Source organism: Hyperoodon ampullatus (genome assembly GCF_949752795.1).
Source record: "Hyperoodon ampullatus genome assembly, chromosome: 5".
Lineage (NCBI taxonomy): Eukaryota > Metazoa > Chordata > Mammalia > Artiodactyla > Ziphiidae > Hyperoodon > Hyperoodon ampullatus.
Genome location: NC_136918.1, coordinates 79,772,410 through 79,790,189, shown reverse-complemented (window position 1 = coordinate 79,790,189; position 17,780 = coordinate 79,772,410). Strand labels below are relative to the sequence as shown.

General features: G+C 36.7%; 1 protein-coding gene across 4 annotated transcripts in view; it reads left to right on the top strand.

The window, feature by feature from the left end:
• Positions 1-17,780, top strand: part of STXBP5L (syntaxin binding protein 5L) — a gene marked incomplete at its 5' end in the record, with an annotated part of 378,190 nt that overhangs the window by 46,380 nt on the left and 314,030 nt on the right. For all 4 annotated transcript variants that reach the window (XM_079705005.1, XM_079705003.1, XM_079705004.1 and 1 more), the window contains one exon: positions 2,030-2,127. In XM_079705005.1, coding sequence (XP_079561131.1) covers positions 2,030-2,127 — 98 coding nt within the window. The remainder of the gene's footprint in view (positions 1-2,029; positions 2,128-17,780) is intronic.

The window sequence follows — 17,780 nt, the reverse complement described above, 5'->3', positions numbered from 1 at the left end:
TTCATTCCTGATCTTAGAGGGAAAGCACTTATTCTTTCACTAATTAGTATGATGTTAGCTGTAGGTTTTTTGTACATGCCATTTATCAGATTGAGGAAGTTCTCTACAGTTCTGTTTATTCAGTGCTTTTTAACATGAATGGGTGTTGGATTTTCTGAAATAATTTTTCTGCATCTATTGAGGTGACCACGTGATTTTTGTCCTATTTTCTATTGAGATGGGATATTACATTAATTTTTTGATGTTAAACCAACCTTGCATTCCTGGGATAAATTCTACCAAGTCATATTGTATTTCCTTTTTATATGTTGCTGGAATTGGTTTGCTCATATTTTATTGGGGATTTTTATACCTATATTAACTAAGAATTAGTGGTATTTAGTTTTCTTTTCTTGTGATGACTTTGTTTCTGGGGTCAGGGTAATACTGGCTGTAGAATGAGTTGGGAAGTGTTCCCACCTGTTCTATTTTTTTGAGATAAACTATATTTGATTATTTTTATCCACATTGATCTGCATGAAGATTATGAATATCTTCCTGTTGACAATTCTGTTTATAAGTCAAAATAAGGACAGTTCACAATCAAAAGGGAAACACCTCAGTTAAGGATCATGAATAGAAAATGGGTTTTCTTAGTAATAATTTTTTTAACCAACTTAGTTGAGAATTCTTTGAAGGTTATAGAACAGTAGTTGGTTGGTTAAAGACATTGTGGTATATTCATACTATAATAAGCTCTGCAACCTTTAAATAGGTTGAAGCATTATACATCTAAACATTTTTTTGTGGAAATATTTCTACGATATACTGCTAAGTGAGAAAACCAGATTACAGATCTGGTTATATATTAGTTAATATGCATATGCATATATGTTCATATATGCTTTAAAAGAAAACGAGTTTATGCAATGAACTCCTTACTGTGTTTTCTTTGGGGAATGAGTTTTAGATAAACTACATGCTATAGTTAATCTTTTCATCTTCAAATATTTACAAAAGCCATATTTTATTATAAAGATATTTCCATTAAAAATAGTTTTTGGAGCACTAAATATGTGGCTGAACAAGATATAGAATCCCTTTTATCCTGACCTATGTGGGTCCTCTATTTTTTTTGAAAAGTTATAGCACATTTCATATTGAAATTAGTTCCTGTCTAATATTGCATATTCCTTTTTACATGTTAGTCTTATCTCTTTTGTGATATTATGAACTCTTTATATTTTTCTTTCCTTTCTTTCCTGCTGTGTTATTATGAAAGCTTTCAAACATACAGAGGATTTGAAAGAATTATACTGGAACACTCATATATGTATTTATATGTTGTCACAAATTTTATTGTACTGTTTGATGAGTTTTGACTAAAGTATACACATGTGTAATTCAAACCTTGTCAAAATATAGAATATTACCTTCACGCAATAAAGTTCCTTCATACCCCTTCCAGTCAGTTCTCCTCAAGTCAACCACTGTTGTGATTTTTTTCACCATAGGTTAGTTTTACTTGTTTAGAACTTAATAAAAATGTAATCATACTATATGTATTCTTTGTGTATTGCTTCTTTTACTTAGCATAATATATTTGAGAATCATCCATGTTTTGGCTTCTGTCATTAGTTTTTATCTTTTAATTGTTGAGTAGTATTCTATTGTATACCACAGTTTTGTCTTTGAATTCTCTTGTTGATTGTCACCTGGGCTGTTTCTAGGTTGTTATGTATAAAGCTGTTAGGGGCATACTTATACAAATTATTATGTGGGCATATGCTCTTCATTTCCTTGGGTACATACACAGGAGTGGAATTTCTAGGTCATAGGACAGGTATATGTTTAGTTTGTAAAGAACTACAGCACATTTTTCTAAAGTGGTTGTGTCATTTTACACTCCTACCAACAATACTTGGTAATAGTTTTTAAAACATTAAATAAATAATTATTTTAGTCATTCTGGTGGTTAGATAGTGGAATCTTGTTGTGATTTAAATTTTTATTTCCCTGATGACTATTTTCACTGTTTTCTCTCTTTCAGACAGTTCGGCATGGTTTTCCTTATCAGCCAACAGCATTAGCCTTTGATCCAGTTCAGAAAATCTTGGCTATTGGGACGAGAACTGGTGCTATACGAATGTATCCTTATTTTTTGGTTCATTATTTGCTATATTAATACCAATTACATTTCCTTAAATATTTAGGTAAGTGAAATATTTATGACCAAATAAAGTTTATTGTTTCTTTAACAATGAGTAACCCATATCATCAAATTTATTGGCATATATTTAATGTCTGTGAGATAAGTATTGATGCTCCTTTTAAAATCCCTGATATTGGTGATTTGTGTCTTCTACTTTTTCCTGATTAGTCTGGCTAGAAGCTTATCAGCTGCACTGATTTTCATAAGAACCAACTTTTGGTTTCATTGCTTTTCTGTATTGTTTTCCTATATTTTATTTCATTGATTCCTGGTTTGATTTTTTTTATTTCCCCTCTTTTGATTAATCTTGGGTTTCATTTTATCTTTTTCTAGTGTTTTAAGGTGAAAACTGAAGTCACAGATTTGAGAACTTTCTTCTTTTCTAATATATGCCTGTAGGGCTGTGAATTTCCTCCCAAATTTTGTTTTAGTGTCATCCCATTTCTGTAAATGTTTTCCTCTAAGAGTTTTATAGTGTCTGGCCTTACATTTAGGTCTTTAATCCATTTTGAGTTTATTTTGGTGTATGGTGTTAGGAAGTGTTCTAATTTCATTCTTTTACATGGAGCTGTCCAGTTTTCCCAGCACCACTTATTGAAGAGGCTGTCTTTTCTACATTGTATATTCTTGCCTCCTTTATCAAAGATAAGGTGACCTATGTGCATGGCTTTATCTCTGGGCTTTCTATCCTGTTCCATTGATCAATATTTCTGTTTTTGTGCCAGTACCATCCTGTCTTAATTACTGTAGCTTTGTAGTTTAGTCTGAAGTCCAGGAGCCTGACTCCTCCAGCTCCGTTTTTCTTTCTCAAGATTGCTTTGGCTATTCGGGGTCTTTTGTGTTTCTATACAAATTGTGAAATTATTTGTTCTAGTTCTGTGAAAAATGCCAGTGGTAGTTTGATAGGGATTACATTGAATCTGTAGATTGCTTTGGGTAGCAGAGTCATTTTCACAATGTTGATTCTTCCAATTCAAGAACATGGTATATCTCTGCATCTGTTGGTATCATCTTTAATTTCTTTCATCAGTGTCTTATAGTTTTCTGATACAGGTCTTTTGTCTCCTTAGGTAGGTTTATTCCTAGGTATTTTATTCTTTTTGTTGCAGTGGTAAATGGGAGTGTTTCCTTAATTTCGCTTTCATATTTTTCATCATTAGTGTATAGGAATGCAAGAGATTTCTGTGCATTAATTTTGTATCCTGCTAATTTACAAAATTCATTGATTAGCTCTAGTAGTTTTCTGGTAGCATCTTTAGGATTCTCTATGTAAAGTATCATATCATCTGCAAACAGTGACAATTTTACTTCTTCTTTTTCGATTTGTATTCCTTTTATTTCTTTTTCTTCTCTTATCGCTGTGGCTAAAACTTCCAAAACTATGTTGAATAATAGTGGTGACAATGGACATCCTTGTCTTGTTCCTGATTTTAGAGGAAATGGTTTCAGTTTTTCACCATTGAGAATGATGTTGGCTGTGGGTTTGTCATATATGGCCTTTATTATGTTGAGGTAAGTTCCCTCTATGCCTACTTTCTGGAGAGTTATTATCGTAAATGGGTGTTGAATTTTGTCAAAAGCTTTTTCTGCACCCGTTGAGATACTCATATGGCTTTTATCCTTCAGTTTGTTTTTGCGGTGTATCACATTGATTGAATTGCGTGTATTGAAGAATCCTTGTATTCCTGTGATAAACCCCACTTGATCATGGTGTATGATCCTTTTAATGTGCTGTTGGATTCTGTTTGGTAGTATTTTGTTGAGGATTTTTGCATCTGTGTTCATTAGGGATATTGGTCTGTGGTTTTCTTTTTTTGTGACATCTTTGTCTGGTTTTGGTATCAGGGTGGTGGCCTCATAGAATGAGTTTGGGAGTGTTCCTCCCTCTACTATTTTTTGGAAGAGTTTGAGAAGGATAGGTGTTAGCTCTTCTCTAAATGTTTGATAGAATTTGCCTGTGAAGCCATCTGGTCCTGGGCTTTTGTTTGTTTGAAGATTTTTAATCACAGTTTCAATTGCAGTGCTTGTGATTGGTCTGTTTATATTTTCTGTTTCTTCCTGGTTCAGTTTCGGAAGGTTGTGCATTTCTAAGAATTTGTCCATTTCTTCCAGGTTGTCCATTTTATTGGCATATAGTTGCTTGTAGTAATCTCTCATGATTCTATGTATTTCTTTTTTTTTTAACATCATTATTGGAGTATAATTGCTCTACAATGGTGTGTTAGTTTCTACTTTATAACAAAGTGAATCGGCCATACATATACGTATATCCCCATATCCCTTCCCTCTTGCGTCTCCCTCCCACCCTCCATATCCTACCCCTCTAGGTGGTCACAAACCTTTATGTATTTCTGCACTGTCAGTTTTTACTTCTTTTTCATTTCTAATTCTGTTGATTTGAGTCTTCTCCCTTTTTTCTTGATGAGTCTGGCCAATGGTTTATCAATTTTGTTTATCTTCTCAAAGAACCAGCTTTTTGTTTTCTTGATCTTTGCTATTGTTTCCTTCCTTCCTTTATTTATTTATTTATTTTTTAAAAATTAATTAACTTTTTTTTTTTTTTTTTTTTTTTTTTGCGGTACGCGGGCTTCTCACTGCTGTGGCCTCTCCTGTTGTGGAGCACAGGCTCCGGACGCGCAGGCTCAGCGGCCATGGCTCACGGGCCCAGCCGCTCCGCGGCATGTGGGATCTTCCCAGACTGGGGCATGAACCCGCGTCCCCTGCATCGGCAGGCGGACTCGCAACCACTGCGCCACCTGGGAAGCCCTAATTAACTTATTTATGGCTGTGTTGGGTCTTCATTTCTGTGCGAGGGCTTTCTCTAGTTGTGGCAAGTGGGGACCACTCTTCATCGCAGTGCACAGGCCTCCCACTATCGTGGCCTCTCTTGTTGCGGAGCACAGGCTCCAGCCGCACAGGCTCAGTAATTGTGGCTCACGGGCCCAGTTGCTCCACAGCATGTGGGACCCTCCCAGACCAGGGCTCGAACCCATGTCTGCTGCATTGGCAGGCAGACTCTGAACCACTGCACCACCAGGGAAACCCTATTTTTTATTTTTTTCTGCTCTCATCTTTATGATTTCTTTCCTTCTGCCAACTTTGGTTTTTTGTTCGTTCTTCTCTAATTGCTTTTGGAATAAGGTTAGGTTGTTTGTTTGAGATTGTTCTTGTTTCTTGAGGTAGGATTGTATTGCTATAAACTTCCCTCTTAGAACTGCTTTTGCTGCATCACATAGGTTTTGAGTCATCGTGTTTTCATTGTCATTTGTTTCTAGATATCTTTGATTTCCTCTTTGATTTCTTCAGTGATCTCTTGGTTATTTAGTAGCGTATTGTTTAGCTTCCACGTGTTTGTATTTTTTACAGTTTTTTTCCTGTAATTGATATCTAGTCTCATAGCATTGTGGTCAGGAAAGATACTTGATATGATATCAATTTTCTTAAATTTACAAAGGCTTAATTTGTCACCCAAGATATGGTCTATCCTGGAGAATGTTCCATAAGCACTTGAGAAGAAAGTGTGTTCTGTTGTTTTTGGATGGAATGTCCTATAAATATCAAGTCCATCTTGTTTAATGTGTCATTTAAAGCTTGTGTGTCCTTATTTATTTTTATTTTGGATGATCTGTCCATTGGTGAAAGTTGGGTGTTAAAATCTCCCAGTATTATTGTGTCACTGTCGATTTCCGGTTTTCTGGCTGTTAGCATTGGCCTTATGTACTGAGGTGCTCCTGTGCTGGGTGCATAAATATTTGCAATTGTTATATCTTCTTCTTTGATTGATCCCTTGATCATTATGTAGTGTCTTTTGTTTCTTGTTATAGTCTTTATTTTAAAGTCTATTTTGTCTGATATGAGAATTGCTACTCCTGCTTTCTTTTGATTTCCATTTGCATGGAATATCTTTTTCCATCCCCTCATTTTCAGTCTGTATGTGTCCCTAGGTCTGAAGTGAGTCTCTTGTATATATGGGTCTTGTTTTTGTATCCACTCAGCCTGTCTGTGTCTTTTGGTTGAAGCACTTAATCCATTTACATTTTAGGTAATTATTGATATGTATGTTCCTATTACCAGTTTCTTTATTGTTTTGGCTTTGTTTTTGTAGGTCTTTTCCTTCTCTTGTGTTTCCTGCCTAGAGAAGTTCGTTTAGCATTTGTTGTAAAGCTGGTTTGGTGGTGCTGAATTCCCTTAACTTTTGCTTATCTGTAAAGGTTTTAATTTCTCCATCGAATCTGAATGAGATCCTTGCTGGCTAGAGTAATCTTTGTCGTAGGTTTTTCCCTTTCATCACTTTAAATATGTCCTGCCACTTCCTCTGGCTTGCAGAGTTTCTGCTGAAAGATCAGCTGTTAACCTTATGGGGATTCCCTTGTATGTTATTTGTTGTTTTTCCCTTGCTGATTTTAATATTCTTTCTTTGTATTTAATTTTGATAGTTTGATTAATTTGTGTCTTGGCGTGTTTCTCCTTGGATTTACCCTGTAAGAGACTCTCTGTGCTTTCTGGACTTTATTGACTATTTCCTTTCTCATGTTAAGGAAATTTTCAACTATAATCTCTTCAAGTATTTTCTCAGTCCCTTTCTTTTTCTCTTCTTTTTCTGGGACCCCTATAATTCGAGTGTTGGTGCATTTAATGTTGTCCTGGAGGTCTCTGAGACTGTCCTCAATTCTTTTCATTCTTTTTTCTTTTTTCTGCTCTGTGGTAGTTATTTCCACTATTTTATCTTCCAGGTTACTTATCCGTTCTTCTGCCTCAGTTATTCTGCTATTGATTCCTTCTAGAGAAATTTTTTTTTGGTACACGGGCCTCTCACTGTTGTGGCCTCTCCTGTTGCAGAGCACAGGCTCCGGACGCACAGGCTCAGCCACCATGGCTTACAGGCCCAGCCGCTCCGTGGCACATGGGATCTTCCTGGACCGGGGCACGAACCCGTGTCCCCTGCATCGGCAGGTGGACTCTCAACCACTGCGCCACCAGGGAAGCCCCCTTCTAGAGAATTTTAAATTTCATTTATTGTGTTGTTCATCATTGTTTCTTTGCTCTTTAGTTCTCCTAGGTCCTTGTTAAACATTTCTTGTATTTTCTCCATTCTATTTCCAAGATTTTGGATTATCTTTACTATCATTACTCAGAATACTTTTTCAGGTAGACTGCCTATTTCCTCTCATTTGTTTGGTCTGGTTGGTTTTTACCTTGCTCCTTCATCTGTTGCATATTCCTCTTTCTTCTCATTTTGCTTAACTTACTGTGTTTGGAGTCTCCGTTCACAGGCTGCAGATTTGTAGTTCCCGTTGTTTTTGGTATCTGCCCACAGTGGGTAAGGTTGGTTCAGTGGCTTGTGTAGGCTTCCTGGTGGAGGAGACTGGTGACCATGTCCTGGTGGCTGGGGCTGGATATTGTCTTTCTCGTGGGCAGTGCTGCATCCAGTGGTGTGTTCTGGGGTGTCTGTGAACTTAGTATTATTTTAGGCATCCTCTCTGCTAATGGCTGGGATTGTGTTCCTGTCTTGCTAGTTGTTTGCCATGGGGCGTCCAGCACTGGAGCTTGCCCGCCATTGGGTGGAGCTGGGTCTTAGTGCTGAGATGGAGATCTCTGGGAGAGCTCTCACCGATTGATATTCCGTGGGGCTCGAGGTCTCTGGTGGTCCAATGTCCTGAACACAGCTCTCCCATCTCAGAGGCTCAGGCCTGACACCAGCCTGGAGTACCAAGATCCTGTCAGCCACACAGCTCAGAAGAAAAGGAAGAAACAAAGAGAAATATAGTAATTAATAAGAAATAATGAAATAAAGAAATAAAATTGAATAAAATTAAAAATTATTAAAATAAAAAAGTAATAAAAACAGAAGAGAGCAACCAAAGCAATAAAAAAAATCCACCACTTTTAACAAGCGCTTAAAACTATACTAAGATAAACATAAAAATCAGAAACACGTCAGTCGCAGGCAGCAAACCCCAAGTCTACAGTTGCTCCCAAAGTCCACCGCCTCAATTTTGGGTTGATTTGTTGTCTATTCAGGTATTCCACAGATGCAGTGTACCTCAAGTTGATTGTGGAGATTTAATCTGCTGCTCCTGAGGCTGCATGGAGAAATTTCCCTTTCTCCTCTTTGTTCCCACAGCTCCTGGGGTTCAGCTTTGGTTTTGGCCCCACCTCTGTGTATAGGTTGCCCTCAGCTTCTGTTGCCACCCAGACAAGATGGGGTTAAAGCACCAGCTGATTAGGGGGCTCTGACTCACTCATGCAGTTTGGAGGAAGGGGTACGGTTATTATAATTGGAATGCAGGGTGAGCATGCGGCAGCAGAGGCCACTGTGACACTTCAGCCGCCTGAGGCGTGACGTGTGTTCTCCTGGGAAAGTTGTCCCTGGATCGTGGGACCCTGGCAGTGGCAGGCTGCACAGGCTCCCGGGGAGTGGGTGGGGGGGAGGGCGTGTGGATAGTGATCTGTGCTTGCACACAGGCTTCTTGATGGCTGCAGCAGCAGCGTTAGTGTTTCATGTCAGTCTCTGGTGTCCGAGCTGATAGCTGCAGCTCATGCCCATGTCTGGAGCTTGTTTAGGCGGTGCTCTGCCTTCTGTGGGCAGACAGGGAAGGAATCACCTCTCCTCGCACACCCTGAAACAATGGTCTCTTGCCTCTTAGGCCGGTCCAGAGTTTTTCCTGGACTCCCTCCCGGCTAGCTGTGGTGCACTAGCTCCCTTCAGGCTGTATTCATGCAGCTAACCCCAGTCCTCTTCCTGGGGTCTGACTTCCAAAGCCCAAGCCTCAGCTCCCAGCCCCCACCTGCCCCGGTGGGTGAGCAGACAAGCTTCTCAGTGAGTGCTGGCTAGCCCTGAGCCTCTGTGTTGGAATCTCTCCGCTTCACCCTCTGCACCCCTGTTGCTGCCCACTCCTCCGTGGCTCTGAAACTTCCCCCACCCACCCCTGTCTCTGCCAGTGAAGGGGTTTCCTATTGAGTGGAAACTTTCCTCCTTCACAGCTCTCTCCCAGAGGTGCAGGTCCCATCCCTATTCTTTTGTCTGTGTTTTTTCTTTTTTCTTTTGCTCTACCCAGGTACGTGGGGAGTTTCTTGCCTTTTGGGAAGTCTGAAGTCTTCTGCCAGCGTTCAGTAGGTGTTCTACAGGAGTTCTTCCACATGTAGATGTATTTCTGATATATTTGTGGGTAGGAAGGTGATCTTCACGTCTTACTCCTCCACCATCTTGAATGTTCCTTGTTTATCTATTTTATATATAGTAGTTTGTATCTGCTAAACGAAACTCCTAATTTATTCCTCCCTCTCTTTTCCCCTTTGGTAACCATTTTTGTTTTTTATGTCTGTGAGTCTGTTTCTGTTTTGTAAATAAATTCATTTGAATCATATTTTAGATTCCACATATAAGTGATATAATATGATATTTGTCTTCTTCCAGTCTTTAACTTGTCTTTTCACCCTCTTAACAGGGCCTTTCAGAGTTCAGTTTATCAGTTTTTCCTTTATAGGTGCTGGGAGCTGAGGCTCGGGCTTCGGAGGTCAGACCCCAGGGATAGGACTGGGGTTGGCTGCATGAACACAGCCTGAAGGGGGCTACTGCACTACAGCTAGCCGGGAGGGAGTCCAGGAAAAACTCTGGACCTGCCTAAGAGGCAAGAGACCATTGTTTCGGGGTGCGTGAGGAGAGGGGATTCCTTCCCTGTCTGCCCACAGAAGGCAGAGCACCGCCTAAATGAGCTCCAGAGACGGGCATGAGCCACAGCTATCAGCTTGGACACCAGAGACTGGCATGTGCTCTTTTGGAATCACCTTTTAGAACTCTTAGTCTAACCTTGGATCTTAATTATTTTCTTTCATTTCTTTCTAAAAATTTTATAGTTATACATTTTATATTTAAATACGGGTTCCATTTTGAGTTAACTTTTTATATGTATTGTCTTTATCTGCTTTCAGTATTACCGTAATACTGGGTTCATAAAATGAATTGAGAAGTGTTCCCTCTGCTTCTTTTTTCTGTAATAGTTTGTATAAAGTTGGTGTTAATTCTTTAAGTGTTTGGAAGAGTTTTCTAATGAGGGTACCTGGGCCTAGAGATTATGAGATTTTTTTTTTATTACAGATTCACTTTTAAAAATTAGTTTTAGGACTATTTTAGCTTTCTATTTTATCTTCTTAAATTTGCATAGTTTGTAGTCTTACTAGTGGTTTTTAAATTTTACTGATTTTTTGTTTTGAGGAGCTAGGTTTTTGTTTAATTGATTTTCTCTGTTTTATTCTTTTCAATTTTTTTCTGAACTATATTTATTATTTCCTTTCTTTACTTTTCTTTGAGATTATTTTGCTCTTTTTTCCTAGTTTTTTGAAGTAGGAACCTACGTTATTGATTTGATTCCCTTTCTCTTTTCTAAGGTATACATTTAGTGTTATTAATTCTCCTCTCAACATGGCTTTAACTGGATTCCACAAATTTTGATATGTGCATTTGAATTTTCATTCAATCATATGTAGTTTTAAAAATTGCCTTTGAGACTTCTTTGAACTGTCAGTTACTTAGAAGTATTTTAATTAATTGGCAACTGTTTGGAAGTTTTCTTGTTATTGATTTCTAGTTTTTATACCATTATGGTCAGAAAACACACTCTTTATGATTTCAGTTCTTTTAAATTTGTTTAGATTTGTTTTGTGGCCTAGGATATGATCTGTCTTGGTGGATACTCTATGGACTATGGAAAAACATGTGCATTCTTTTCTTGTTGAGTGGAATGTTTTCTATTTGTCAACTACATATTGTTGGTTGATTGTGTTGTTGAGTTCCATATTCTTGCTAATTTTTTGTCTGAAAATTCCTGTCAAATGCTGAAAGTAGAGTGAATTAGATTCTTCAAACTCTAATTTTGGATATATTTATCTCTTTCTAACTTCATTAGTTTTTGCTTTCTGTATTTTGAGACTCTGTGGTTTGGTGTGCACACATTTAGGATTGTTATATCTTCCATGGATTGATCCCTTTACCATTATGTAATGTCTTTACTTATCTCCAGTAATTTTCTTTGCTCTATAATTGACTTTATGTGATCTTAGTATAACCACTCCTACTTTTTTAAAACAAATTAATGTTTACATGTTATATCTGTTTCCATCCTTTTACTGTAAACTTACTTATGTCATTGTATTTGAAGCAAGTTTATTGTATACAGCATATTGTTGGATCATTTTCTTTTTTTATTGAAGTGTAATTGACATATAACATTATCTTAAGTTTAGGTGTACAACATAATTATTCGGTATCTGTATATATTGTGAACTAATCATCACAATAAGTCTAGTTAACATGCGTCACCACACATAGTTACAAACATTTTTTTTCTTCTGATGAGAACTTTAAAGATCTACTCTCTTAGTAACTTTCAAATATACAATAGAGTATTATTAACTGTAATCACCAGGCTTTGCATTACGTCTTCAGATCTTATTTGTTTTATAATGGAAGTTTGACCTTTTGACCACCTTTATTTATTCTGCCCACCCCACACCTCCCATCTTTGGCAACCACCAATCTGTTCTCTATATCTACGTGTTCAGTATTTCTGTTTGTTTGTTTTTTAGATTCCACTACAAATGAGATTGTACAGTATTTGTCTTTCTCTCTCTGACTTATTTCAGTCAGCATATGCCTTTAGTGTCCATCCATGTTGTCACAAATGGCTAGATTTCATTCTTTTAATATGGCTGAATAACATTCTGTTCTCTCTCTATGTATACCACATTTCTTTGTCTATTCATCCATCATTGGACACTTAGGCTGTTTCCATATCTTGGCTATTGTAAATAATGCTGCAATGAATATGGGAGTATAGATATCTTTTTAAGTTAGGTTTTCATTTCCTTCTGATAAATACCCAAAAGTGGAATTGCTGGATTGTATGGTAGTTCTATTTTATTTTATTCTTAAAAAAGATTATTTTATTTTATATTGGAGTATAGTTGATTAACAATGATGTGTTAGTTTCAGGTGTACAGCACAGTGATTCAGTTATACACATGCAAGTATCCATTCTTTTTCAAATTCTTTTCCCATTTTGATTATTAAAAAATACTGAGCTGAGTTCGCTGTGCTATACAGTAGGTCCTTGTTGGTTAACTATTTTAAATATAGTAGTGTTTACCTGTCAATCGCAAACTTCGATACTGTTTTTCATAGTGCCTGCACCAATTTACAGTCTCACTAACAGTGCACAAGTGTTCCCTTTTCTCTACATCTTTGCTAACACTTGTTATTCCTTGTCTTTCTGGTAATAGCCATTTTAGCAGGTGTGAGCTGGTTTCCCATTGTGGTTTTAAGTTGCGTTTCCCTGATGATTAGTGATGTTGAATACCTTTACATGTACCTCTTGGCCATCTGTATATCTTCTTTGGAAAAATGTCCATTCAGCTCCTCTGCCAATTTTTTAATTGAATTGTTTGGGTTTTTTTGCTATTGAGTCATATGAGTTCTTTATATATTTTGGATATTAATCCCTTATCAGACATGATTTGCAAATATTTTCTCCCATATGATAGGTGTCTTTTTCATTTTGTTGACAGTTTGCTTTGCTGTACAGGAGCTTTTCAGTTTGATGTAGTCCTACTTAGTTTTGTATTTTATTGTTGTTTTTTTGCTTTTGGTGTCAACTCTAAAAAATCATTGCCAAGAATGATTTACAGGAGCTTACTGCTTATATTTTCTTCTAGGAGTTTTATGGTTTCAGGTCTTTTGTTCAAGTTCTTAATCCATTTTGAGTTAGTTTTTGTGTATAGTGTAAGATAATGGTCCAGCTTCATTCTTTTGCATATGGCTGTCCAGTTTTCCCAGCATCATTTATTGAAGAGACTGTCTTTTCCCCATTAAGTATTCTTGTCTTTCTTGTCAAATATTAGTTGACCATATATGCATGGGTGTATTTCTGGAATCTTGATTCTGTTCCATTGGTTCATGTGTCTGCTTTTATGCCAGTATCATATTGTTTTGATTACTTATAGCTTTGTAATATAGTCTAAAACCAGGGAGCATGACACCTCCAGCTTTGCTCTTCTTTCTCAAGATTGCTTTCGCTAGTTGAGGTCTTCTGTGGTTCTGTACAAATTTTAGGATTATTTGTTCTAGTTCTGTGAAAAATGCCATGGGTATTTTGATAGGGATTGCATTGAATCTTTAGATTGTTTTGGATAGTATGGAAATTTTAGCAGTATTAATTCTTCCACCCATGAGTACAGTATATCTATCCATTTATTTGTGTTTTCAGTTTCTTCCATCAATGTCTTATAGTTTCCAGTATATAAGTGTTTTACCTCCTTGGGTAAATTTATTCCTAGGTCTTTTATTCTTTTTGATGCAATTGCAAATGGGATTGTCTTTTTTTTTTTTTTTTGCGGTATGCGGGCCTGTCACTGCTGTGGCCTCTCCCGTTGCGGAGTACAGGCTCTGGACACGCAGGCTCAGCGGCCATGGCTCACGGGCCCAGCCGCTTCGCGGCACATGGGATCTTCCCGGACCAGGGCACGAACCTGTGTCCCCTGCATCGGCAGGCAGACTTTCAACCACTGCGCCACCAGTGAAGCCTGGCATTGTCTTCTTAATTTCTCTTTCTGGTAGTGTATAGAGATGTAACAGATTTCTGTATATTAATTTTGTATCCTGCAACTTTACTGAATTTATTTATTCTAGTAGTTTTCTGTTAGAGACTTTAAGATTTTATATATATAGTATCATGTCATCTGCAAATAGTGACAGTTTTACTTCTTCATTTGCAGTTTGAGTGCCAGGTGGATGTGCATGTTCAGTTTCTTGGTGAGCCCTATCAACATACCCCCAGAAAAAAGAGGATAGTGACTGACACTGCCTCACTTCAAATGGATGGGGTGGAAGTTCATCTTCCTGCTGTGCTCCAGTGACATCAGGAGATATAGGAAGCATAGCATCAATCACTTCTCCCTGGACCACCTTGTTTTGCCTCATCAATGTGAATAGAGGTTCAGCTCCTACTAGGATTCTCTGATACAGTGTGGTTGCTGACTAGCCCTGCTTCACCCACCTTGTTCAGTCTTCTTGCTGTCAGGTGGAAGTGAGGATTCTGGTTCCGAATGACCACCTTGCTGACTTGGAGTGCTAGGAGGGTGTGAGTGAAGGCTAATGATGACTAGCCTCACCTTATACTACCTCATTCAATCTTGTTGCCCCTGGACTCCACTGATGCTACCTTGGTGGGGGAATTAGGACAACTCTTCCTTATGCTTGTAAGGGGATGGAAGATCAACTGCTAATTTAGACTCACTAATACTACTGCATCAGGATTGGATTGCTGTCACCTGCCTCCGCTTGTATGGAGATGGGTGATCAGCGTCCTGCTGAGTGCACTGATACAAGCAGTGGAACAAAGTGCTACCTGCTTCTTCCAGGCAGGGGATGGGTGATTAGCAACCTGCTTGTGCCCTTAAATACTACCTTCTGGGGGAGTTGAAGTGTGCTTTCTGCAGGGTGGGAGTGAGATGAGGTAGAAGATCAGCTCTGCAGTCAGCTCTGTTGAACCCGCATGGAGTGGGAAAGAGAAGAGTATGGTTTTCTCATTGTTTGGCTAGAATTGTGGGTAATGCCACAATTTGATTTTAGCCTACCCTCTTCTCTGTCCTTTGACTGGGAGAACAGCCTTTTCTTGGATTGTTTTTTGTATTTGTCTTTATTTTTTGCTTATGCTAGTTGGTGGTCCTGGGTTGGAAACTTCTGCAGTGTCCTGTCCAGGATATATGGGACACAATAAGGAAACTCAAGGAACTCACTGCTGTGTCACTCTCCATTTCCTGAGATGCCTAGGCATTTCTCCTTTCTACCTCAGAGTTTCCTTTCACTTGTTTATAATGTTATCTCCAGGGCAGGGTTTTTGTTTTTTGTTTTCAGTTGTGAAGGACAGAAACTGGGAGGAATAGGGCTCTTTCATCTTGGCAGAATTGTAATTCTCCATCCCCAAATTTTAACATGTTGTTTTTTCCTTCCATTTAACTTAAAATATTTTCTAATTTCTGCTTGATTTCTTTTCTTTATGTGTAGGTTATTTATAAGTGTTTTATGTAGTTTCTAAACATTAGAGATTTTTCCAGAGATCTTTCTGTTATTGATTTCTAATTTAATTCACCTGTTGTCAGACAATATACTTTATGTGACCTGAATCCTTTTAAATTAATTGAAGCTTGTTTTATGGCCCTGTCTGTGGTCTATCATGATAAATGTTAAATATGCATTTGAAATGAATGTATATTCTGCTATTGTTGGGTAGATTTATCTGTAAGTATTAATCAGGTAAAATTGATAGTGTTATTCAAGTCTATATTTGTGCTGATTTTTTATCTACTTCTATCTATTACTGAGACAGAGGTATTGAAATCTCCCCCTGTCATTTTAGAATGATCTGTTTATCATTGAAGTTCTATCACTTTTGTTTTGTTTTATTTCATGTATTTTGAAGCTCTGTTTTTAGCTGTATGAACAGCTAGGAGTATTAAGTTATTTTGTTGAGTTAACTCTTTTAACATTATGAAATGACCTTCTTTGTCTCTGGTAATATTCTTTGATCTGAAATTTACTTTGTCTGATATGGATATAGCCACTGAAGCTTTCTTTTGATTATTCTTAGCATGGTGCATCTTTTTCCATCTCTTTTACTTTAACCTATTTGTGTCTTCATATTTAGTGTGTTCTTGTAGGCAGCATATAGTTGGGTATTGCTTTTTTGCCTAATTTGACAATCTCTGTCCTTTATAATTTTTTGATTCATTTTTATATTAAAGATAGACTTATGTTTTAACATAATAGTTATTTTTAAGAGATGTTACTTTTCTTGTTAGAGAATACATTAATCAATTTAAATTTCATCTTTCAATATTATATAGTAAATTTGACTTTTTAAAAAATAATATAGAGTTCTATGAATTAAATACAGGTATACCTCATTTTATTTTGCTTTGCAGATATTCATTTTTTATAAATTGAAGGTTTATGGCAACCCCGTATCTTCAGGTGTATCAGCACCATTTTTCCAACAGCATTTGTTCACTTAGTGTCTCTGTGTCACTTTTTGGTAATTTTCACAATATTTCAAGTCCTCCACCAGCAAAAAGAGTGCGACTCACTGAAGGCTCAGATGATGGTTAGCACTTCTTAGCAATAAAGTATTTTTAATTAAGGTATGTATATTTTTTTTAGACATAATGCTATTGCACACTTAATAGACTACAGTATAGTGTAAACAACATTTATACACACTTGGAAATCAGAAAATTCGTGTGACTCCCTTTACTGTGACTGTTTTCCTCTATTAGTTTTATAGTTTTAGCTTTTTAATTTAAGCTGTGATTCATTTTGAGTTAATTTTTGTATATGATGTTAGGATGGGATCTACATCCTTTTGCATGTGGATATTCAGTTGTTGTAGCACTATTTCCTAAAAAATAAAAATCTATCTCCATTAAATTGTCTTGATATCCTTGTTGAGAATCAGTTGACCAAGTATGTGAGGGTTTATTTCTAGAATCTCAATTCTGTTCCAATTAGCTATATGTCTACCCTATTCCAGTACCTCATTGTTTTGATTACTGTAGCTTTCTATACAATTTGAAGTTAGAATCTTCCAACTTTATTCTTGTTTTTTAAGATTATTTTTATATTCTGTGTCTCTTAAATATCCATATGAATCTTTGGATCATCTTGTCTATTGCTGCAAAAATGCAGCTGGGATTTTGATAGAGATTTTGATAGGGATTGAATTGATTCTGAATTTGGGGAGTATTACCACCTTAGTAATATTGTCTTTTGACCTATAGGTATGAGATGTCTTTCCATTTATTAGGTCTTTAATTTTTTTCATCAATGTTTATAGTTTTTAGAATACAAGTTTTATACTTCTTTTGTTCAATTTATTCCTATTTTATTACTTTGGATGCTACTATAAATGGTATTATTTTCTTAATTTAATTTTTGGATAATGCTTTGCTAGTATATAGAGAAACATAATTGATTTTTGTACATTGATTTTGTTACCTGCAGCCTTAATGAACTCCTTTATTAGATGTAATAATTTTTCAGTATATTTCTTAGGATTGTGTACAGACATACTTTGGATAGATTGTGGGTTCAGTTCCAGACCATTGCAATAAAGCAAATATTGCAATAAAGTGTCACATGAATTTTTTGGTTTCCCAATGGATATAAAAGTTATGTTTACACTCTACTATTGCCTATGAAGTATGCAATAGCATTATGTCTAAAAAAATAATGTATATGCCTTAATTGAAAAACATGTGTACATGCCTTTATTGCTAAAAAGGTTAATCATCATCTGACAATGCAGGGTTGCCATAAACCTTACATTTGAAAAAAGAACTCAGTATCTGAGAAGTGCAATAAAACAAAGCACAATAAAAGAAGGTATTCCTGTGTGTACAAGATCATGTTACCTACAAGTAATTTTAGTTCTTCCTTTCTAATCTGGGTGTCCTTTATTTCTCTTGTTTAATTGCCCTTGATAAAACCTTTAGTACATATTTGTCTCATTTCTGATCTTAGAAGGAAAGCATTCATTGT